We start from the raw sequence: 25294 nt of genomic DNA, 5'->3' as shown, positions 1-25294 counted from the left end.
ACAGCACTTGTGTCAGAATAATGCCTAGATTTGTTAATGATGTAGGAGAAAAAGAAAAAAAAAAGAAAAAAAAGATCGTACAGAGAAGAATAAACAGCATTAAAAGTAGATCTACATACTTCTTTTGGTGTAATTTCCTCAGTTCTTTTTCCACATTTCCATGTCAATTTTCTAGAGCCAGCTGGGTCTGCCCAAGTATACAACACTGCCTTGTTTGGCTGAAGACAGCCTTCTAATTCTCTGAGGGAACTGGAACAAATTAAAAAAAGCAAGAATATTTACCTTTTCAAGTAATGAAGGTGAAAGCTGGAAACAACAACAAGCAGGTAGAAAAAAAACAAAAAACAACATACCAAAAATATACTCAGCACTATAATAAATTCACTAAACTTCAAAAATACATATTAATACTTACTAAAGCATGCACACTAGATTTTTAAAAATCAATTTCTTTCCCACTTTAGAATGAAAACAATTAAGTATAGAAAAAGTAGACAGTGGTACTTAGAGATTGAAAAGAAAATTCAGGACTTGTGCTGTCTAACAAAATTGTTCATAATCTTTTGTTTAGGAAAGTTCTCCTTTATATGATTTGCTAGAGCGAAAATAGTTCTTGGATACAACGAGTATTTTCAGGCAAGCCAATTTTAAATTCTATTACCCTCACACACAGTTGAAACAGGCAGACTCTTTTTCCATAGCTTTCTGGTCTCGAAATTTCAGGAGCCTGTCCATTGTCATGTATGTAACAGAAGTTACATATATATGTATTAAATCACACTGGGGAGGCCTAAAATCCCACCAATAAGATGACTGATTTTTACAGATAAAAACCATTCCTTAACTCCAAACAACATTACAGCAAGAGTTTAAGTGAAATCAAGACAAATTTCCAGTGACTGCAGATATTCAATCTAGCTTAATAATTCCTACACAACTACCTGTTAGTCTATTAGTCTCTGCTTTTCTGTAACATTTTAGCTCACAAATTTTGCTAAATCTTCACAAAACTTGGCAGCAGAGGACAACTTTGAAATCTAACTACATTTCCAGGTCAACTATTAGTTATTCTCTGACGTAGGTTCATGCATGGTTCCAGAACAGCTAAATAAATCCTTTGCTATTAGAGAGGAAATGCAAGTGTCAAGGACATAAAATTCTTAAGAAGTGGGACCATTGCCTCTTTAGCTCAGAAAACAACTTAATTACTTCCAGAACCAGGTGCTTTGTGCTATGTAACATGATTATTGATATTTATGTTCAATTTATAAAGCAAAAAATCTTAGGTACTCTAACAAAAACAGATATTCAATTTCTAAGAAATAGGCTTTCTTCTCCATTATTTCAGCTTAGGTAGTTGAAATGAAAAGAGAATTCTAGATACAGAAGTCCATCTAGACCTTCATAGATTGCTTATACAACTAAAAAAGCACATTCTTGTGTAGGAAGATGGAAGTGCTTTATAATCCATCAGATGAATGCTTCTCTGCATGGCACTCATTTATTTTCTCCATTATTAAGCAAAGAATGTTGATGTGTCTATTTTAATTCTGCATGTAATTTAGTAAATGTACACAACTGCCCTAAAAGCTTGTAATGGAAGGCTAAAAGCTTAAAGTGCAACACTTTAGTGCAGTTCCATACGTATATAACATACACATGCGTAATAACAAGCTATCTGGAGAAGAGGAGGCTCACTGGAGACCTCATTGCACTCTACAACTTCCTGAAAGGAGGTCGTGGTGAAGAGGGATTTGGCCTCTTCTCCCAGGTAACAAACAGAATCCGGGGAAATGGCTGCAAGTTGTACCAGAAGAGGTTTAAGTTAGACATGAGGAAAAACTTTGTCACTCAGACAGTGATCAGGCACTGGAATGGCTGCCCAGGGAGGTGGTGGTGTCACTGTCCCTCACTGTGTTCAAGAGGTGTCTGGATGAGGAGCTATGAGATATGGTTTAGTGGTAGGAATGGTGATGGGAGGATGGTTGGAGTAGATGATCTTATAGGTCCTTTCCAACCTTGTGATTCTACAATTCTATGAAGCTAGCCTGAACTATCATCACCACAAAAATCAAACTGCAACAATAGTTACTGTTGCTTATTTACCAGTAAGCAGACATGGTTATAATACATTAAATAATAAGTGGCATAACTGCTTGTAGACATGCACAGTAAAAAAAAAAACTCTTACACACCTTTGTCCATACTCAATAATTTCTTCTTCAGTATGGTTTATTAACAGAAATGGTGCTGCACCATCATGGTAATCAGAAAAGGTAATCACTGTCGAATGTTCAGTCAAGTTGACATCCACTGTAATCCCTCCAAGCTATCAGATGTAAAAAATTACATAGTAAATAACAGCAGAATTCTCTCCTAAAAGCAAATATAATTTAAATATTTCTAAAAACTTGTATAAGATGAAACCATCACACGATAAAACAAACAGTATGTTTTAACATGACTATTATATATTTTCCTAACCATAGCATTATTAGAAAACAAGCAATGCATTCAGTAACTAAAACTATAGAGAATTTCTATAATCCCAAAATATAGGCTACTGGTAGCACAATCTTCCTTGAACCACTCATATGAAATAATATTCCTCAAAATATTCCACTAATAAATATCAAATATTTTAAATTGGTGCTAGATGAGGCTAAATGTAAATTTAGTCACATGAAAGTTACTTTTCAAAGTAGCAGTTTCATTTTACAACTAATGTAAACACTTCTCAGTCTTAGCTAGGGAATGCTGACAAAACCTTTTAGCTTCGGTAGTTCATTTCTCAGAGGAAAACTTACAATGAAACACCTACGTATATCTTCATGTTACATACACACACACACGTATACATACAATTTTTCCCCAGCTAAACTTCGTAATACTTTATAGAGTAGAAAACATTGCAGAATGGAAGTGGGACATGCCTTTATGTAGTTTTCAAAGGTAACCATTTACCTTGTTGTCTAAATGCAATAAAAGACAGTTTTCTTGCTTATCAAAATTTATCTTCTTTGGTGGGAGATTTGAATTTTCAACTCTAACAAGCAGTTTGTTGGCATCATTTTCAGGCCAAAAGGGAATACACTAAACAAACAAACAAAAAAAACAAATATTTTGAAGTAAATGAGAAGACAAACTAGGTATTAGAAGGCATTCCACTTCAGCCCAATGTTCTTTCCTAAAATTTCACCCAAAATTGTAGTTGAATTTGATCAGAAACTGTTACAACACCTGAAATTAATTACTTACCTGAACACAATGAGCTGATTCATAAATAAAATGGATAAAATAAAATTCAGACACAAAATGGATAACATTTTTGAAATCCCAAGTATAAAGTAGAGCAGAGCTAAAACACTAGTGGCCTTGCTTGTTGTAAAAATAAAAAAATAAAAAAATAAAAATGCACAAACATTTTTTTCATTAAAAGATTTTTTGTTAAATAAGTATAAATTAATTACAAGGCAATTTCATAATGACAATCAATGACAAAATATATTCACGTAAATATACTGCTACGTAACTTGAGTAAGCAGAGTATTGGCACACTAGCTAAACTTTTGTAATATATAGTACACATACACACTCACATATAAACATGTGTATATAAAACAGAAATAAAATATGAGCCTTAGGCAATCAAACCAAAGTGTACATTCTGCTTTTTTCATCCACAATTGAAATAATCCCCTCTGGATTTAAAAATCAATAATGAACAATATTTTAAGTTTACATTCTAGGTAGATAAAACAGAGAAATGAAAGAAAAAAAAGCTTTAATACTAACTAATGAAAAGTCTGCAGCTGATTAAAAGATTCCTGCAAAAAGAAGAATTTATTAATTATTCATAATCTCAAACATGTTGGAAAGCACTCACAGTATTCATATAAAGTTTATGGTGGCTCTGGTGCCCAGAATGAAATGACCAGAATAAGTCAGTGTCAAGATGCACCATCCTTCCTATCTGCCAAACCATTCACCTGTAGCATTCAAAACTGCAAATTCATCTCTTTCCAATGCAGATTGAAATACCAGATGTTTTTGTTCAATTACATTTGAATCCTAGAGTTGAATCATCAGTGGTGAAAGACTAGTTCACCAACTTACCATGCCACTAAGTTCCCTTTCCCATTGTTTCTCACACCACAGGAAGCAGGAAAACAAAGGAAAAAATATAGTTAAACAGCAAGATTGAAGATATTATCTACTCCAACACCAAAGGAAACATAAATTTTGTAATATACTAGCATAAAGTATAGCAAGTAAGTCTCAACATAGGAAATCTCAGAGGAAATTCAAAGAGAATCAGTCAACAATAAATGAAAGTTTTAAAGAAAAACTAAAACAAGTAAAAAGGCTTAGTTAAGAAATAAGTCACAAAAGTAACCACAGAGAATTGAAATGCATTACCTTCCTGCAAAATTCTTCAGTGTTTTAGGCACAAAGTGGTACTATTTCCAAATGTTTTGCTACACGATTTGTTAGATTGGGTATTAAGAAAATATTCTTCACCAACAGGTGGTAGGATACTGGAACAGGTTTCCCAGGGCAGTGGTCAGAGCACTAAGCCACTGCAGATCAGAATGTGCTCAGATAACACCCTCAGACACATGATTTGATTTTTAAGTAGTATTGTGTGGAGCTGTAATTTGGCCTTGATGATTGCTGTGTGTCCCTTCCACCTGGGAATATTCCATTTTAAGTGCTTCATCAGACATCATACTTGTACCTCTGTACTTTGAACACTAATTTGACTTTCTATTCTAGCATAACTGTGTCAGTGGACAAGGGAAGCACCACTGACGTCATCTATCCAGACTTTAGACATGGTTCCTCATAACATCTTTCTCTCCAAAGTGGAAGGATATGTATTTGATAGGCAGACTGTTTGATGGACAAGGAATTAATCATGAGATTGTACCCAGATTGTTCCCATAGTGTTCAATGGCTCAATGTCTGGATGGAAATCAGTGATGAGTGGATCAGTACTTGGATCAGCACTCTGGAATCAACAGCAGGATCAAATACACCCTCTGCAAGTTTGCACATGACACGAAACTGTATGGCGTGATTGACAGAACTGATGGACAGGATGCCACTCAGAGAGACCTAGACAGGCTCAAGCAGTTGACACAGATGAACCTCATGACGTTCAACAAAGCCAAGTGCAAGGCCTTGCAAGTGGGCTGTGGCAACCCTCACTATCAATACAAGCTGGAGGATGTAAGGATTGAACACAGGTCTCTTGAAAAGGATTTCAGGGTACTGATGGATGGTAAGCTGGACATAAACCCGTAATGTACCCTTGCAGCCCAGAAAGCCAACCATATTCAAGAAAGAGTGCTCAGCAGGTTGAGGAAGGTGATCCCAACCCTCTTCTCTCTCTTGAGACATCTCCTGGAGTACTGCGTCCAGATGTGGGGTACAGGAGAGACAGGGACCTGTTGGAGCATGTCCAGAGGAGGGTCTCTAAAAGAATCCCAGATACAGAACGCCTTCTCTGAGACAACACACTGAAGGAGCTGAGGCTGTTCAACCTGAAGAAGAGAAGTCTCCAGAAAGACCTCATAGCAGCCTTTCAGAATCTAAATGTGGGATATAAGAAAGGAACAGGCTTTTTTGAAGGGTCTGTTGTGAAAGGACAAGAGGAAATGGTTTCAAACTCAAAGAGAGAGATTTAGATTGGATGCAAGAAAGAAGTGCTTTACAATAAGGGCTGTCACAGATTGCCCAGAGATGTAGATGTCGCATACTTGGAGACATTCAAAGTCAGACTGAAAGAACTCTGAGCAACCTAATCAATCTTTTAGATGTCCCTGTTCATTGCAGAGGATTTAGATTTGATGACTTTTAAGGGTTCCTTCCCACTCAAATTATTCTACGATTCCACACTTAGCAGCAATCTCAAGCACAGATACGGTCAACATTTTCTTTCTCTAAGGATGCATGCTGGGCAGCTCCCTTGGAATAAATATAATTTAAAGAACTGTTTGCCCTTGTTAAGCCATTTCATGCCACTCAAAATCTACCAACTCCTTCCTATTGCAAGACATGAAGAGCAATTAATTTCTCTTAAAAATAGAAATCAAAGTTTAACAGATCAACTCCTTTCCTGACAGGACACATGCCCAAGACTAGAGGGGCTATACTCAAGCACTGCTTTTTCCCTGAGAAGACAGCCTATCATTAAGAAAGTTCGGATAAACTGAGAAGCAGAAGGAAGAGCTCTGCTTAACTTAAGTGGACAAAAGTGAATGAAGAAAAAAGGGGAGCACTGTGGGGAAGTGAGCTAAGCTGAGATATGAGCTTAACACATTAGTAAGCTTGTCTCTATTCTAGATATTCTCTCTTCAAGACCCATTGGAGAAGGAAATTGAAAGATCATTCTTCCTAAAAAGCAGCATGCTTTCAGCATTTACATTATTCCATATTAAACCCAACATTACCCTCAAATACTTTCCTTCTCCTAAGTGTTCTGAAGAAAGTTCACAATGTGAAAATTTAGATGTACTGAACTCAAAACATACACACAGAATTCAAGGCACATACAGAAAAAAATTGTATCAGACACACGAGATATTGCAGTGCCAGAAGTAAAGCTGCATGCCTAGTCTACCACAGAGCAGACTTTGTCAGCACAAAAGCTGCCATTTCTGCACCACTTGTCCTAGATGCAAGCACCAGGTCAGTCAAACCACTGAAATAAATGGAACAGAAGTTTCAGTGCCATATGGAGAAACATAATAGAGTAACAACCCTCATACTACTATTTATTATGCAAGTAAAAGAGAAAATATTCCACTTATTGTAAACCTGGTTTACATGTGTATTTCCAAAAGTTACACTGAGAAAAGATAACACAACACAGGAAACTTACTAAAAAAGCAGTGTATTCAGACATAGTCACAGAATACTGTGCATGTCTTTTAAATGTTTTAACTAATTTACACCTGAAAGAGTTTCCTTCGTAAGCTTACCTGTTGCAAAACAATTGGTATCCACTTTTCCTTGCCTTCTTCAGCTACTTCCAAAGTGTATTTGCTTCTATTTGAGATCATAAAAAATGGAGTGAAAGTTACAATTCTAGTAATATTGAAACTGCTGTTGTTTATAGTGACACCGACCTATGAATAGAAAAAAAATAGTTAGATGCAGTTCTGCTCTGACTTCATTTATATTTCCTGAAAGTATTGAGTTCAAAAGATAAACTTCACTTACTTGATAATCTTTTTTATGACTCTTGCATTTCACTGAACCATGACTTCCAACAGTGTCCAGTGAAAACTGATCAGACAGCTCACTGTCCGTTACCATAAGTTGAACCTATAAAGAAACAGCTTGTATCAATTTTCACTTTACAGACTCTGACCTCTGGAGTCACATACAGAGTACACATGTATACATACAAACTTAAGCACGTACTGAAAACACCAATATTTTTATGCATAAGACACAATTGCCAGTATTGATTCATTCCTCAATTAGTAGTAAGCACCATTAACAGTCTCTTAGCAAAGTCAAATGGTAAATTACAATTAAACCACAACTCACTAACATCTCAGACAGCATCTAATAACCACAAATGCAAGTATTCAACTTCCAAGTACCACAGCTTCACATTCTTAAACAACTTCTAAGCATTACTTAGAACAAGGACTTTATTGGTGTAGCTTAAATGAGATAAAGGATTGTTTCTTTTTCAGAGAACACTTCTCAGTGGTTTTCCTTCCTGATAAAAGATGAGCATCTCTTTCTTAGAATATCTTTGATAAATTTCCTCAAGTATATCTGACAATATACTTTAAGGTTGTCTTTAGACAGAAGTGCATCAAGTTTCATGATTTTTACAGAACATGAAAGTGTAGATAGCTTTCAAAGTAAAAAAGATAGAGGGGGTCAGATTTTACTAACTGTAATACCTTGTTATTTTGGAGGAAGTTTTTGGGCTGGAAAGAAAACAGCAGTGGCTTTTTGCAATCTGGAGGATGCTTGCGGTGAATGCCATCAGCTTTGTACTGCAACATTCGACCAGTTTTATTTACCATCCAGTATGGGCTGTGAATTGCTATAACCATTTGCCCAGTTGTGTACGTCACATGGACAGCAATGTCCAGCTCAGTCTTATCCAACTCTGTGATGCAGTAAAATGTTGTGAAGCTGATATCTGGTAAGTTACTCTTTATATGGTACTCGCTTTTCCAGTTTTGATCAAGATAATTAAGCAGCTCTAACTCTAGTTTTGTTTGATCCAAGACTGCATTATGAATCTGGGCTGAACATCCATCTTGCAGAGTGTCATATTTGTTCCCATTTCCCTTAAAAAAAAAGAAGTCACAGTTAAAACCCGTATCAATATTGATATTATATATTTCTAATATATTTCTATATATTTCTATTTTTAAAAATCAACATGAAAGTTATTTGAGAAAAACAATAAAATGTTACACTATTTAACTGTGTTACATTCTTTAAAGTCTATCTTAATACCACATTTTATAAAAAAAAAATAACAACAACATATTGTCATTAGTGTTTAAGACAACAAATCTGTCATCAGGTTTAAATCAACATAATAACAGACTTCCTCAACTCAGAATTTATTTCACAAGATTCATAAGAGAGATACAGAAAATAAACTGTTCCTTTCAAGCATGTGGCAGAAATCATAGTCCCTAGCTCCAGTAATCGTGCATTTATGATAAAATGCTATGATGAGATTATTCTACTATTCTACTTCAAATACTAGTCACTAAGATCATCTGAGAAAAAAAGCATTTCAGTGTATTCTATAACTGTATCATTAAGTAGTAGGACATAATCTAGACATATGCACAGACTAGGACATTTCGTACTAAGGAACTAGTGATGATATTGTACATGTCTTAGGAGTTTTAAATGAGAGCTGCTGGTGCTCAGCTTTCAAAGGCCCACTAGCAGTCAAAGGGCACTTAATTTCACCTGGAATTAATATTCAGTTATGCTGTAATTCAAGGAAAAACTTAGCAAAAAGGCAGCAGTGGGGTAATTCCTTAGCATGGTACTGCTAGAAGTTAATGACAGTCTGTGAAAGCACATAAAACATCATGTAGGATGACCTAATTATAATGCTTGAGGCAGTCATAATCTCTAGGAAAAACTAGTGTTTAGTTAGGACCAAGATACACATGGAAAAGAGAAAGCAGCTCTCTTACAGGGGTAAGTTTACACAGCATAAATTTCTCTTTGCCTTTGTATCTGAAGTATGAGTTAGTACTGACTATTAAAAACACCATTTTCCCCCATTCTGATGTCACTACATTTCTGTAGATACAGACTTCCCTGCAGTATCTTTAAAGCCTGCTTCATAAGAACAGTAAAAGAAGCAGTTTATTTAAATACAGATTTCAATTAAATACGGATTTCAATTAGCTAATCAGCTTTCATAACAAAAACAGGCAACGTCACAAAAACTGGAACACTGAAGAATTACCTCTACAGAGTAAGTTATGTGATAAGGAAGAAGATTGTGGAGAAGAACAGAAGGCCATAAATGTACGACATATGGAAAATCCCACTCATCATCTGAACATAATGAAGATGTCAATGTGTCTTTTACAGCAACAATATTGATGATAAATGAGTGATTAGTCGACCTCACAGACTGGCATTTCCTTTGTAATAAGCTGTCAACATTTTTCATAATTTCGTCAAAAGTAATTCCTTCACACATATCATATTCTCCATCCACTCCATTTTCATTTGCTATGGGTAGCAAACTCAGTTTTGATCTGTAAACGAAAGCATTTTTAAACACTCAGTATGAGATTGAATATTTTGATTACAAAAAAGTAGGATGTATTAACACTCTGGTATTTGGATTTTTGAAAATTTCTGGCAGTAACTTATTGCCTGCCTTTGTCTCATTTGAGTAGGGAAGCTAAAGGTAGATTAGGTCACACAGGTTCCTGGAGCATCATGCCAGTTGCAGTTTTCTGCCTCACATTGCCACACACTTTATTAAAAAAAAAAAAAAAAAAGGCTGATGGAGGTTGTTAAGGAGGTGCTACTGAATTCATTTACAAGAGCTGCTATATTCCTTTTCCAAGGAAAACATCAGACTAAGCAATCCAACTCTTACGGATCTGCAGGAAGTGCCTTTCTTTCTAGTCACATTAGGCACTAGATTTATGGATTTTTTGTAGTCTTGGCTTTTTTAAGGCAACTGCTTTGACCCAGTCAAGATGCTTCTTGACTAAGATTTGTCAGTTAATGTTGCATGCCTGTACAAAGAAACTCACCAATGTTTCTGTGCAAGGAATCAGAAAGTTGCAAAACCTTCTTAGTAAATAATCTTATTAAATAGTCTTATTTAATAAGATACAGATAGTTAGAGACATTCATGAAAATAAGAGCACTTTCAGTGCACTATAACTTATTCAACTAAAAATGAAATTGAAACAGAAGGACTGCTGTCAATGCCGTGTGACTAACATGGAAGCATTCTATAACTTTTATGACTGCTTTGCAAACTTCAGCACATAGAAAGTTATATATGCTAATACCAGTACGTGCTTATCATCATCAAAAAGAAAAAAAAAAAAAAGGATGGATGTTTAGGTGAGAACAGAAGGAAGAAGCCTCAAAAACTGTCAAAACAAACATCTGTCTACATGTTAGTAACAGATTAGATAAACAGCACACACACACACTGCAATTTCAATTGGGTATTAGTTTGCAGGTGTTAATAGCATAGATATACTGTAAGACAAGTCTTTCAAAAATTGACAAGCCCTATTCTACATCAGTGGTGTAGTTTAAGTGTATTACATTCAATGTTACATTCCAGTATCCCTCTCTCTAAAAAAATAGGAAAAAAAAAAGAGAAAAAAGAAAAAGCAGCTGTAACTGTAACTAGACATCATTCCATCAAAAAAAGGTCTTTTGTGTGAATATTAGGTAGCAAATGGGAAATGGACTTTTATTTTTTAACGCAGTTACTTGCATACAACAATCAGCAACATATTAGCATATTATTGGATAGCAGAATAATCTAATAAACTACCTGTATGAGGACAATGGTATGTTGAATTCATTCTCTGGTGATGCAGTCCCTAGACATCTTCCTTCATCAAAAATTGTGAAAGGGATTGAAAAATGATTCCTTATCTAAACAAAATAAAAATCCAGCAATATACACAAGGAAATATTCGTTAGACAAACTGTTGAGTCGAACAGAGCACAGAAGTACTTTCTCACTATTTATCTTACCCATTTCCCATTCAAAGTCAAGCATTTCAAAAGGTTTCTCTAATAACAGAAAATCTAATTGAACAATGTTTTGCAATCTGAACTCCAGCTCCCTCACATCCAACGTTTTAGTAGCTTTGAAAAAGCTTTTTATTTTTGAAAATCTCTTGTAATCTATTTTATAATGCAAAGCATTATACTAGCAAAGTTACATGAATTGTTGAGATCAGTTTGTAAACTGCTTTTTGAAATGATTTTTTAAAGACTATAAGGTTATCTACATTCATTAAAAAAAAAATATTTAAAATGTAAACGAAACTACAATGCAGAGAAGGATCCTGGTTATATACCTGGATAGGAGAACGAATAGTTATCATCTTGCTTCCTTCAACAGTATCAATTTGGCAGACAATGGACCTTTCAACACCTGACTCCTCATGTCTTACTCTGTAAATACACCGACCCACTTTGGTCAGCGGAATCTTCTCGACAGTAGAATGATTATGTGGACCTAGAATTTGCAAAGCCAGAAACAAAACATTCAAAAAGAGAATTATCATACATTTAAAAAAGAGAAAGAAGTGTTCAAGAGTATTTTCTAAAGCATTCAATCCGTAAAATAAATAAATAAATAAATAAATAAATAAATAAATAAATAAATAAATAAATAAATAAAATTAAAGCAGATTGAAAAGTACAACTGTCCCTTCTGGTCTAACTGACAATCTTGTGGTGGGACCAAACAGGAAAGATTCCTTTTTTCTCCACACAGGAAAAGGAGTAAATGAACATGTAACTTAAATACACTGCAGGTTTGCCTCTGCTAGTAGTATCAGTGCCTACAAATAAATGTTCGCAAAAATATTATGGCTTATTAACAAGGTATTGCACATATATATTGGAAAAAATAATTCAACTATAAACAAATAATCTGTCACAACTGGTTTGAGAGATCAGTCTTGAAAAACTGTCAATTGGTATAAGAAACCAACATATATGGCTAACTCAAACCATCAAAACCAGTTAATTTTAGCTACAACTATATTGAAAATATTTAAAACAGTTTTTCTTGACTTTTCCCTTAAGGAAACATGCATATATACAACCCTCAGTACTGTTATAAACTAAAATGTTGTATAGACAGCTTCATTATATATTAACATATGAATATAAACAAAAAAAGTAATTGCAATAAAATTATGAAATAACAATTAGTAATCTAATAAATTATTATAATGGCAAGTTTATGCTACAGAAATTAACAAGATATGCATGACTTTTAGCTAAGAAGGCCATATAAGCATTTCAAACACTAGCATGCATCTACAATCCAAAGAAACAATGCTTTCATGTCAATAAACACTGGATGACCACGTGACAAATACAAGGTGTATCACAAAGTATTTACAAAAAATGATGGTTCATGAATTTTGGAACTTACAGATCTGAATATAAAACCTTTTGCTACTCAGGGTTGTCATTGCTGTGAACTGTTCACTCTCACTTTTAGTTCTGACATATTCCATATTTAAAGTATCTCCATCTTTTAAATCAAATATTTTTGCTCCAAATTCAACATTGAGGACACTGAAAGAATCACTAGGCAAGACAGTGATGGCAAGTCCCAAAGAATTAATTAGTACAAATGGCGCTCGGTCTTTTTTGAAGATATCTGAAGTTTGACTAGCTGCTTCAGCAAATGCCTGGAAAGTAAAGATACAAATCATAAATATACGGAGTAAGGCTTCAACAAGTGAATTTGTGCAAATATTCACTTAACAGAAATCTGACGCTGTACAGTAAAGTTATCTTTCTTACCGTTCCCAAGTTACTCAACATTTGCAGTCCACATTTGGATAATGTAATATTCAGCTGGTCTTTTGAGGAAACGCTTATTACTGTTTTATATTCTGGAACTTTATAGTTTTCTTCTTCTGCATCGGACTCAACTAATGCTTTTTTAGGTTTCTTCTTCATCTGAAAGAAGATATATATTTTTAAGAATTCTTATCTGATCATTTTTTCTACAGAGGAAGTTTCATCTCATGACTTTTTATTTCCTCTCCTCTTCCCACTTCTATGCTCTGTACTGATATTCCTATTTCATTCATATTTCTACTTTCAAGTTAAAACAAGAAGAGAGAAGGAATAAAGAAGAAAAGAAGGCAATAGGCAAAGAACAGATCTCAGATGTGAATGAAATTCCAGTAACAGTACTAAATAGATCATTTTTCATCCCTTTTCCTTAGTAATATACTTATCTACTTTGAGACCAGAATTGACATAGACTCATTGCTAACAGGTGAAGAGTTATGATTGCTTGTTTATTGCTTAGTTTATTTTCCCCAAAAAATAATTTAAATGAAAGATTTTCCCAGAGTTAAGCTTTGGAAAACATACCTTGATTTCAAGAATCCATGGTTTAAATAAGTCAGTCTTCTCTATTTCTAGTGGCTCAAGTAAAGGTTCCCAAACTCCAAACATCTCATTAAAATAGTGCACCTATGGGAAATGCAAATGTCAGTTAGGAAATTAAACACTATTTAAACACTTATTCCTCTCCTGCTCCTACACTGGGTGTCTTCGAGAGTTCAATCATCAAATATACAGATCATTTTTCTTTTATTTTCTAAATAATTTGATGAGGTAATATATTAAGAAAATTCTTTCCTTATCTAGAATTTCTCACCTCTAGCTCAAGCTGAGAATGTAGGTTGATGAGGGTACTCCAGTTTTTGACTTCTCCTAGAAATGAGGACTTGGCTAAGAGCATTGGTACAGTTCGGTGCCCAACACCAGCTTCAAGTGTAAGAACAACAGATTCTATACTCATTTTCAGCAACTGCCCTGTGGGAACCAGTTCAGTGATTGGATTTGTGTCTTCACTTTCATTTGACTCTTCAAGAAACCACAATTTTAGATCTTTTAAGTCTTTCATATTCCACAAGCCCGGAGGAATTTCACTAATCTCTTCTTCTGTTGTTTCTGCAGTTCGATAAAGGGCGGAGGTAATCGTTATTACCGTATTTATGATTATTGGTGAAACCTACAAATAAGAAGTTGGAATAATTGGAAATCAGAAGCTAGCACAGGAAGAAAAGTCAGCAACTTTCAGACAAAACAATCAATCAATTACCTTAACAAAATAGTTATGTTTTCTACAGATCTCTTTCCTCACATTTCAAAACACATTTCTTTCCACAAGCTATATTTTGATCTGTTCATATTTTCAACCCCACCTTTTTGCCAGACAAGATCTTTCAAAACTACATTATCCAGTGCCATATGTGAATGCTTCAGATGCAAAGTCAGCACATCACACATTCTTGCAAAACTTGGACACTACAACTTACTGGTTGTTCATCAGTTTTATTTGTTTTTACATGCTAAAGCAGCAAAGTGATCTGATGAAAAACAGAAACAATTTACCACTTCACTCATTCCTGATTTTTAGTTTTTACGTTTTTAAAGAGACATATCTCATATGTAACTTTGAAGCCATCTGAGCAGGAAGGAGTAGAATTAAAAATAAAATAAAATTCTACTTACTTTTACTGTCAGGGATTTAATCATTAGATCAGCTGACTGTGGATTATTACCAGTCTGTTTCATTTCAAAGAAGAAGTCACAAGGCTGTAATACCTACAGAGTAAAAAAGAGTAAAAAATACATGTTGAGAAAAAAAATTAAAAACCATATAATTTTAAATACCACACATCAAGAACAGTGAAAATATATTGCCTGTTCTTCAAAATTAAAAGTAATCTGAACAATATGTGAAACGTGTTCCAGTGTAAAGAAAAACAAGCATCAGAAATATAACCTCAGTAAAATACCAAATATCAGTTACAGCAAAATGTGTCACACTGCAGCAATGTCTTTATTTAGGTAAAGTCTGCAGATGTCTTCAAATACTCCATGCATATCATGTTTGTAAATTTTGAGGAGAATCAGACTTGACACAAAGTAACAACACATCAAATAAGTAAATGACTTTTTCAATCATATTCAGTTCCAGCTTGACTTTATAATCAGCACTTGCATATTCCCATTTATCAATATTAACAAAACTCACAGCTCTGTGTGATTAATAAATAAGCAGATGTAGTTAGATTCTGCTAATATTGTATTCACAGCAAAATTTGCTCCCAAATCAATTACCTGAGACAATAAGTGACTGAAAAATATAAATTTCCAGGAATGCTACTTTTATGATATTTCCCAACATCTCTATCCATATCTAAATCAGATGCTGCTAACACAGAAATACCCTGAATTAGTTTTACCAGTTGAGTTTGATTTAACACTTTCTGTTTGCATTATTATTTTATCTATTGTTGCTCAAATTCATCACTTTATTTTTTGTGGTACAACAAGAAATGAAAATATTATATTCTAAAGCACATGTGAGAAATGCAGGAAAAGAACCTCATTACACTGCACTACTCTTAAAGCAGAGGTTAGTTTTCACATCTCATGTGATAAAATCTATTTATAAGAAGAAAAAAATCTAACACATGTGTCCCCAGAGTTTAGGAATTATAAAAACTTCACGTTACTACAAATCTCCTGAACTTTGTGATCTTCATAAGACATCACGTCAGATGTTCCCTTTCTTGACTAAAGACAGTGGAACGTCATTTGAATTTCTAGTTCTCTGATAATTTTATGAATCATCTACAGTAAGCTATTCATAAAATTATCAGAATCACAATCAGAAACTTTCCATTCTGTCTGCGACTCCTTGGTATACACTCACATAGTAATTTAATGGAAAGTTTCAGACTGAAATTCCAAACTGGCTATGTAGCATTTAAAACACAGTATTCTTGCAAACCGCTAGTCATTTGGCTTACACAGGATGTAAGAAATAAATAACATTTTTTCTCCTCTTGGATCTTAATTTTGACCTTGTCATTGAAAGAAATCTCAAAGCTACATGTTAAGATAAGATTTTTTTTTTGTCCGATCACACAAAACAGAACAAAAGCAACAATATAACCCAAACACAGAATTTTATTCATGTATACATAATATAAAACTTCAGAAATAACTTATATTCTAGTAGCATAAGTTACACAGTGCCTTTTAAATACAAACTGGATGTTTTTAAACTCACCGTAGTTACATTCCCTTTCCTTTTTTCTGGAAGAAATGGGCACGCTTTCACTTGTATCTCTTTAACAGCAGCTGTCATGCTATACCTTTCAGGGCTATTTTTAATGAAGACCTCACACTGTGCTGTAACTACCAAAGCAGGAGCATCACTTCTTGTTAAATCAGCCACAAACACAATTTCTGGATTTTTAACAATAATGTTCATTTCCATCATAGAAACAGGCTGCAGAGGTGCTTCAAAAACAGAAATTCAGTTAGGTCAATTGTTCAAAGCTTAAACAGTTGTTACATACATCTCTTTTTTATTTATAACATTAGAACTGTTTTAAAGATTTACTGGCAAGATCTGCTAAGGTTGGCATCAGAAAGCATGTAGATTTCCTGCTTTTGATTTGTTCCTAGATTCATTTATATAGACATAAGTCCTCTAAAGCTATAACTACTTTCAGACAGAACAAAAGACTCCAAAAAGACCAAAGGAATCACCTCTGATTTAGACTATGAAACTGGCAAATGCAACAGCTTTACTAAATACTCATATCCGCCAGCTACTATATGAACTTACAAAAATGCTAGACATTTTCTACTCTGCGCAGAAGCAAGATACACGTTCTTATATTGCACAGTAATGCAGAGTTAAGTAAACTCAGTATATGATTTGTGATGCCAGTATACTTTCAGGCAAGACTTCCTGATTTGTTTAGATTTTGATCATCTACTAAGTAATCACAGCAGTCCTAGCTGAGGTGGACTCAGATGTTTATGGTACAGGAAAATAAAATCAACGATGACTAGCTTTGTAGATTTGATGTGAATTTTCTGAGGCACAGAAGCATAAAAATCCCATTACCAGCTCTGGTTCTCTAATGATTATTTCTAATGTCAGAAATACTCTTTATAGTGTTGGACTCTAAATTGTTTACTCAAGCTAAAAATTTTTCCTCTGATGTATAGAGAAGAGCAAATTAATGGACAAATGAAATGACAACATTTCTGGGTAGCTATTGGGCAGAATTCAACCATTCATTGAGAATGCTAAGACAAACAAATTTAGGGGCTATCAAATCTAACTGTCATTTTCACTTTATTGTAGCAACATATTTTTAGTTGTTCCTATTTTTGGGAAGGCAGAACTTCATTTATAAGTAAAGGCTGAGAGACATGAGACAATTTCTTTATTGCAAAGAAGAAAACATTAATGGTTTAAAAAAAAAGCATATACGTAATGGAAATAACATGAAAAGAGTATAATAATTTTAAGAGCGTCATAAATACTGAAAGTAACTGGATATTTAAATATAATTTTTTTACACTATTTCCAGCACATACCTTGCTCTTTTAAAGGTAAGGACTGCCTGAGATTCCTCTGTGCAGCAGCACTTTCTGCATTAGCTTTTAGGAATATATCTGCAACTGTAAGTAGAAATTCCATGCTTGCACAAAGATATATCTCTTGAACAATCACATCAAGAACTGTGCCATCTCTCCCCTGCTTATAGCTTATATCCATCATAACTTTCTTTTCAAATCCGTGCTTCATTTCCATCATCCTGAAAGTCCATTAAGGCAGCATTCAGTAAGACAATAAGAAAACATCCACAAATAACTGAAAGATCCTCTAGGTTCTCACTCCAGCTGCAAAAGGACTGAATTTAAAAAGTAATACTGAAAACTTCATAGCGTAATCAACGCTTTAAAGAATAATCCAATCAATATCAACATAAATTCTATAAAACTTCAAAAATGACAGGGCTCCTATATACTGGTGATTAAAGAAGTTTATAACTTTAACAGACCAAAATGAAAACAAACCATCACAATTACTTGCCAACATATGCAAGTGTTACAGTTTACTTAAGTTTATCACTCTTCATCAAGTAAATCTTAGTATTATTTCCCCACTGCTTTATTAAATACGAAAGTAGAAGTTGTTTCCACCTGCACTGAGCTACTTCATATCTAAATTTCATTTATAGCACTTATATTGGTGCCTCACAAACACCGTGGGGAACAAATGGCCAAAAGGACACAGGTCTTGTTCATGTGCACAGAAACTGTAGTGCATACATAAAGAACTATCCTTATAAAAAAACTGCTTATTTAGCAGAACACTAGATACAGATCACAGATATTTGCAGCTCTCTGGAAAACTCCAGTTAAATAGTATTTCATATTGAAACACATACCTCGGTGTAGCCTTGTGGATTGCCTGTCTTTCATCATCTAATGTACAGTTTGCTAACTTGACTGAAGCATTCATTGAGCCATCTGACAACATTTTCACAGCAGCTGACATCAACAGCAACTTAAACTCTGCAAGCTTCAAAAGGTCATCTCTCTGATCCAAATTTGTACCCTGTTTAAATGAAATGAAAATACATTTGTATGTCTGCTTACAGGAAATGGAAGTTACACACACTGCTTTATTTATTCGATAAGAATTCTAACAATTTAAATAAACTCACTAGTAAATCGAAAGAGAAAAAAAAACACACAATAATATACTGAGAAAGCTCCATATAAACAAAGCTTTACTTTTCTACTGGATTGCTAGAGCAAGATTACATTAATGAAGGGGAGATGTTTAAGAGAAAGTAGAACTGTCATACACAATTTCAGATAGTTTGCCATTTTAGGTTAAAAAATACAAAGTAGACGTAAAAATGTCAAATGTGAGAAATTAAGTTTGTCCTATGCAAAAACACACTGTATAGCCAGATACAGGAGAAGTCTTCAAGCTCCAGTATAACACACTACAAGCTTATTACAATAAATTACTAACAAACTTCTAGCCAGACATTTGCTGACAAATTTTATAAATTTAAACCAAGAAGAAGCCACAGGTGTTCATATTAAGGTACAAATTCTAAATGTCTCTCTCTACAAGTTGACTAATATGTTCACACATGAATGTATAAATAGAAGAAAGCCTGGATATCCCTCTTTTTTTTCCTCCCCATAAATTCTTTCTATCAAGATGAGCTTTTGTTAAGTTTTAAGATAGAGAAGCTTCTAGATATGATATACTACAATTTTTTTATTCTCTATCTTGACAGGTAATTAAAATAATTAATAAAATTAATTAAAATAATATTTATATTTTGTTTGTTACTACTGCTGGAAATCAATCTCTCTGCAAATAAATTAAAATACTATGTTATTAATTTAAAAGACTCTACACATATTTTTTGTTCCACGCAGTCAAAATTATACTTACCTGTTTGGAATTTGAATTATATAACACTAAAGTCAAAGAGTCGAATCTGAAATCCAGTTTTAGTGTTGTTTTTATTTTCACAGGTGAATGCAATTCCACCACAGCTGATGTCACAACAGTTACACCTTTCAGAAATCAGAAGAATACTTCAATATTTAAGAACTTATTTGCTGAAAGCAAATAAGAAAAAAAATATATTCTCACAAATGACTAGAAGAGATTACAGCTTCCCTATTCTTCCACATTTCAATTAAATCCAATCCAATTCTTGTTGGCAAAGTCACATACGTTCGAGAAAACACTCTTTTTGTGATTTGCATGTGCAATCTTGATTATTTTAAGAGAAAGATGTAAAACATCCCTTAATGGTATACTCTGTTGTGCACATAACAATTTCACAGAATACAATTTCTGAACCCTATTTGCTTTGTTCTTGAGTATGTGCTGAGCAATTTATGGTCAGTTATGCCTACTCAATAGGGACAACTGTAGCAATGTCATAATTAGGGTTGACATAGATCATCAGAGTGCCATGGCAGCCTGGAGGGTAAACAGCATTCTGGGATGCATTTCGCACAATATATCCACCTAGCTAAAAGAGGCAATTCTTCTGCTAAATTTAGCATTGGTGCAGACTGTGTGTGGGTTTTGGCCCCACAATATAAGAAGGATGTTAAGTTATTCAAAGGCGTCCAGAGAAAGGCAACATGACTGGAAGGCACATACTGTGAGAAGAGGCTGTGGGCACTCAGATTGTTCAAGAAAAGGAGGACAGAAAGAGAGTCTGAGAGACGACCTTACTGCACTCTACAAAGAGGAGGAGAAGTGGAGAGGGAGTTATCAATCTCTTCCTCCATGTCACCAATGAGCAGACACGCAAGAGGCAAAAAGCTGAATCACTAGAGGAAGTTCAGAGTGAACTTCAGGGAACTTTTCTTTGTTGTGCATGTAGTTAAACACTGAAATAAGTTTCCTAGTGAGGTGGTAGATGCCTCATGGCTCTCAGTGTTCAAGAGGCTTTTGGACAATACGCTGCATAATATGCTTTAACTTCTGGTTATCCATGAAGTAGCTAGGCAGTCTGACTAGACAGTCTTTATAGGTCCCCTCCAACTGGACTATTTTTGTTCTGTTCTACAATCATGAAAAGACATACAGTTTAAAAATACTACTGGCAACAGAATCAGGTTACACAGAAAAAAAGACTAATTGAACAAGTTTCCCAAAGTGGGATTCTACCAACACCAAATTTTATGTGCTCACTGCATTACTGCCAGAAAAACAAGACAGTCCTTACATAAAAGTACTATATTGTACAAGACTTACTACAGTAGTCCGGTGCTCCTACTGGCTGGGTATATTTCAAAACACAGCGTCCAGTTAATAAAGGCTTTCTGTTACAAACAACTCAATCTTACCTTTTTATAAAGGTAAATCTGATAGAAAGCCAAAGTTGAAAGAAACATTTAAAAAATGCTAATCAGCACTCAATTATACAAAATATTACCTGCAGAGTGCTCTGAAGTACTGCGGATATCACTGCGACTGGTCGTATCTTTCAGTTCTTGTGAAGGTGGTGATGCACCTGAGCTTTCACCAATATTTTCATTAAGTGTCCTCAGTATTGTTGTAATGTCCTCCTGACTCAGTATTAGCTTAAAAAAAAGATATTGTTATTGAACTCAGAACATCTCTGTCCAGTAAACTTTTGATAACTGAAATCCAAGTTTTTAAAAGATATAAATAAACCAAATTTAAGAACCAAGTAAAATATTTCTCAAATCCACATAATTCCTTAATGTAAATTCTAGAAATCAAAAGTTATTCATATATTATTTTGTTTCTTCCCACTATTTTTTTTTCTGCAATTTAAAAATTAAATGTTAGAAGACATTCAGTTTGACATAAAGTTGCTCAAAACTGTTAAATGTATGTAGTCACAAGGTACTTGTTACTACAAGTTACTACTTTTTTTTTTTTTAAATTTAGCAAATTGGTTTCTTCCTTCAGCTGACATGCTTTACATCTTATGATTCTTAATTTAAATGAGCACGTTCTTAACTCAGATTGAAGCTTGTTGTAGGTGTGAATTCTGAAGATGACCATGAGATTAATAGACTAATAAATTCATGTTTTTTCATCCTACAAAGATGGAAACACATAAAACAAGGCTATAAAAGCATAGTCATTTTTATCTGACAATAGCAATAGCAGAAAATCTGTCTGCAGCGTCACAGATTACAGTTCTTAGATCAGAACAGAACAGAACTTTCCTATCTCCATATGAAATGACAAAATCCAATTCTACCTATGTGTCCTTAGACCAAATAATAACCTAGGGATTATAGGCTTTTATGGACAGGACAATATCTATCTTGCATAGGCATTTCAGCAGCTGTTTTCAAAACTAACTGCTTACATTCATAGGCTTGAGTCGTCCAGATATTTCAATATCAGGAACCTCATTATACCATGCAGCAGATAAATTTCGTTCAACAGCTACTTCCAGATTGAGAGGTTGCAGCAGCTCTACTTCAGTTTGCAAAGAATTCTGCTCATAGCATGACCTGCAAAGAGAAACGAAATTTTGTCATCTTAACACGTTATATTTACATATTCATACAAACACTCATTTTCCTCATCTTATTTAGGAGTACTGTAAGCCAGTCTAAAAATAATTGAGTGCACTACACTTCAAATTTCTAAGTAAGGCTTTATTCCATCAATTAAACATGCTTTCTTGGCAGGGAGGAGTTTTCAGGCATATGTCCAGGCATGTAGCATACTAACTCCTTGCATGTTATGATCTCCTCACAGGTCTTCACTGAAGAGCAAACCATTCTCTCTTAAAACTTTGTTTGAAAATCTCCTTCCTCTTTCTCTTCTGCTCTTTATTCCCTGTGTTAAGTCTCATTTTCTATTTATTTATTTATTGCATCCATCTGGTTTAACTTCTTTCCTGCTTAGTACAGCTTTTAAAGAAACCCAGCATCATCAAAATAGCCATTTGTAAACAGGCTTAACCTTCTCAATGCCATGAATAATTCATAAGTCTATTATGCAATGTGTAGATTGCTATTTCTCCCAAATCATAATTTCTGGGTTTTTTTGTTTGGTTGGTTGGGTTTTTTTTGTTTTTGTTCTTTGGTTTTTTTTTTGTTTTTTTACAAAATCTTTACTATTTGGCGCTGTATTTCAAGATAATTGTGCATTCAGCAACAGCCCATCGTTAATTATTTTAATAACTAATTCTCAAAGCTCTTCTACTAAAATGTCCCACAAAAACTACATGAATTTGATAAATGTGTATGCTACGTTACCTGTATAACTTCAGTTCACTCAATTTCACCGTCATAGAGTCAACAACAGGTGGGAGATTATATCGAGTCTTTGTTTTAGCAATAAAGAATCGGTTCTTTACAGTGATTAGACCAAGATCAGCCACCAGGACATTTGCAGAAACTGCTGATTGTGGAATTATCACAACAGGTGCTTTAATATTGATATCTAGTGCCAAACGAGAACTATGCTCTGCTAGCTCTTTCACACCTGTAGCTGCTTTCTCTGCTGCTTGAACTGTTGCCTCAGTAAGAGCTTCCTTGGCAGCTTGAAAATTATTTATAAAAGCCTAGAAAAAAAAAAACAAAACAGAAATTGTGAGGTTTATCATAGTATTTTTATCTTAGAATTTTACATAAAAATATAAAAACACTCTATTTTAAATAGCAAATCATGTTAAGATAGATTTTTGCTACAGTTTTTCTGAATTCCTTCCCAGGATAACTTTGAAATTATCTTTCAAAAATACAATACACAGTATGTCTATATAAAAATACATATCAATATTAAATATTTCGTAAATCAGATGGCAACAGACATTACCCTACAACTAGACTTGTATGATGTTTTATTTACACTTTTGGAGTACAAAGGATAGATTTAGTTGACAGAGTTTATGGAAGAGGCATTTATTTTCATGCCTTAATACTTATTTTCCAAAACTAAACAACCCTGAACAGTATGTATATCTCCAAGTTGCTACATCACTTAAAGAAATAGAAGCCTAACAATACTAGCAGATATTGTTGCTTAGGCATCCACTCCACAAAACTAGAGTGAAGTTGATAACCCAAAGACAGTTCCAGCAAAGGTTTTACAAGATTATGTAAGAATTCTTACACAAATGGACGCTATCCCATGTTGGATGCTTTATCATTCTGTAGCCTTGGCAATGGCATTTCCATGTTAAAAAATTGCAAATGGAAAATTAAACTCACCAAAATAGAAGAAAAGAATTTGTTGACAAAAACTACTTGAATACAACCAACAGTTAAGTAAACACGATTGTCAACAACATCCATATTTGTGTATGCAATACCATCTGTAGCATTTACGTAAGATATCATTTTGAAGTTAAAGACTTCCTTTCCTGTGATATAAAGAGGCTGAGGAAGAAAAAATAGAGCATCTTCAATGTAAAAACTTATGCTAGAGAATACAAATTCTAGTGTAAAAGCTAGCAACTCACACTTTGAAGACATTTTTAATTTATATATCTTAACAATAAATGGAACAAAAAAAAACAATTCTGAAATAGCTAAAAATATTGATTTAGAATCTCATCATTAATAATTATATTGATTGAATTTACTGAGTAATCAGAAATCAAGGTTCCACAAAATCAATTTTGGTGTAGCTCTTACTGGCTAGAGAGACAAATAAATTTCCTTATAGCGAGCAAAACTATTTTTTACCTTTATTGGGAATTTTTAACAATAATGTTCATTTCCATTGCAGATACAGGCTGCAGGGATGTTTCAAAAACAGAAATTCCCAAACAAAAATTTCACAAATTTCAATTTTGCATTTATAAATCAGTCAGAAATCAGTGATTCGTGGAAATGTATACCTTGTTATACAGTGCCATCTCATCAGAATCCACAATAACAATGTTCTTTAGTTTTGCAGTTATTTCTGTTGCCGTTTTTTTCATGATCACTTGGCTATCCAGACCTGTAAAAAAAAAAATAATAATAAAGAACACAAAATGTACAGGCTCCTCCACAAATACAGTTTTATACCTCTGTGATTTAAGTTTTGTTCCTACCTTCGATGTGAATTTCAGCTATTCTGTGTTTTTTCTCTCTAATAAAGACACGCAAACAGGATAAATCCGCCCAGATATTGAGGTCGATAACATCTTCGTACTTTGATTTTTTTGATGCTGTAGGAAATTTAAAAAAAAAAAAAAAAAAAAAAAAAAAAAGCATTTCTTGAAGGAGGAGGAAAAGATGTAAAATTTAATACCCATTTTCAAAATGCTAGTAGGTCTACAGTGCTGGGAAAACATACAGCACCCACAGTAGCAAGGACAGGAGGAGAATGGGCTAAGAAAAACTACTTTGCTGCTGTCCCTTACAAGTCTTTTCAGATTTTAGCTATGCCTACTAACATTTTTAACATGAGTAAGGGCAAACGCTGGAATGGACTTCCTAGAGAGGTGACTGATGCCCCATGTCGGTTCAAGAGACATTTGGACAATGCCCTCAGAAATACGTGTTAACTTTAGTTCAGTTCTGGAGTGACCAAGCAGTTGAACTACAGGATCTCTATAGAAAGATTTTTATATGGATGATAATGATTTAATCTTGCCTGCAATAGTTTTATAAAACTACAAGCAATTCAGTATTTGCTTGCATTGCAAAATGGTCGAAGATAGAGGAG

General features: G+C 34.1%; 1 protein-coding gene across 4 annotated transcripts in view; it reads right to left on the bottom strand.

Moving 5' to 3' along the window:
* VPS13A (vacuolar protein sorting 13 homolog A) overlaps positions 1–25294 on the bottom strand; it is a 98611-nt gene that overhangs the window by 33481 nt on the left and 39836 nt on the right. For 2 of the 4 annotated variants that reach the window (XM_048931077.1, XM_048931079.1), the window contains exons 30-54: positions 24678–24794; positions 24480–24583; positions 23848–24015; positions 22891–23198; positions 21990–22137; positions 21078–21225; positions 19571–19695; positions 18540–18709; positions 17683–17903; positions 16355–16587; positions 14785–14877; positions 13925–14281; positions 13636–13737; positions 13054–13212; positions 12677–12938; positions 11586–11746; positions 11051–11154; positions 9479–9776; positions 7929–8324; positions 7228–7332; positions 6988–7133; positions 4117–4156; positions 2965–3093; positions 2196–2329; positions 120–249 (exon numbers count right to left, since the gene is read on the bottom strand). In XM_048931077.1, coding sequence (XP_048787034.1) covers positions 120–249; positions 2196–2329; positions 2965–3093; positions 4117–4156; positions 6988–7133; positions 7228–7332; positions 7929–8324; positions 9479–9776; positions 11051–11154; positions 11586–11746; positions 12677–12938; positions 13054–13212; positions 13636–13737; positions 13925–14281; positions 14785–14877; positions 16355–16587; positions 17683–17903; positions 18540–18709; positions 19571–19695; positions 21078–21225; positions 21990–22137; positions 22891–23198; positions 23848–24015; positions 24480–24583; positions 24678–24794 — 4358 coding nt within the window. Of the gene's footprint in view, positions 1–119; positions 250–2195; positions 2330–2964; positions 3094–4116; positions 4157–6986; positions 7134–7227; positions 7333–7928; positions 8325–9478; positions 9777–11050; positions 11155–11585; positions 11747–12676; positions 12939–13053; positions 13213–13635; positions 13738–13924; positions 14282–14784; positions 14878–16354; positions 16588–17682; positions 17904–18539; positions 18710–19570; positions 19696–21077; positions 21226–21989; positions 22138–22890; positions 23199–23847; positions 24016–24479; positions 24584–24677; positions 24795–25294 lie in introns of all 4 variants that reach the window. The other 2 variants (XM_048931078.1, XM_048931080.1) reach the window with 1 other exon arrangement.

Source organism: Lagopus muta, chromosome Z (genome assembly GCF_023343835.1).
Source record: "Lagopus muta isolate bLagMut1 chromosome Z, bLagMut1 primary, whole genome shotgun sequence".
NCBI lineage: Eukaryota > Metazoa > Chordata > Aves > Galliformes > Phasianidae > Lagopus > Lagopus muta.
This window is presented reverse-complemented; position numbering and strand designations above follow the sequence as displayed.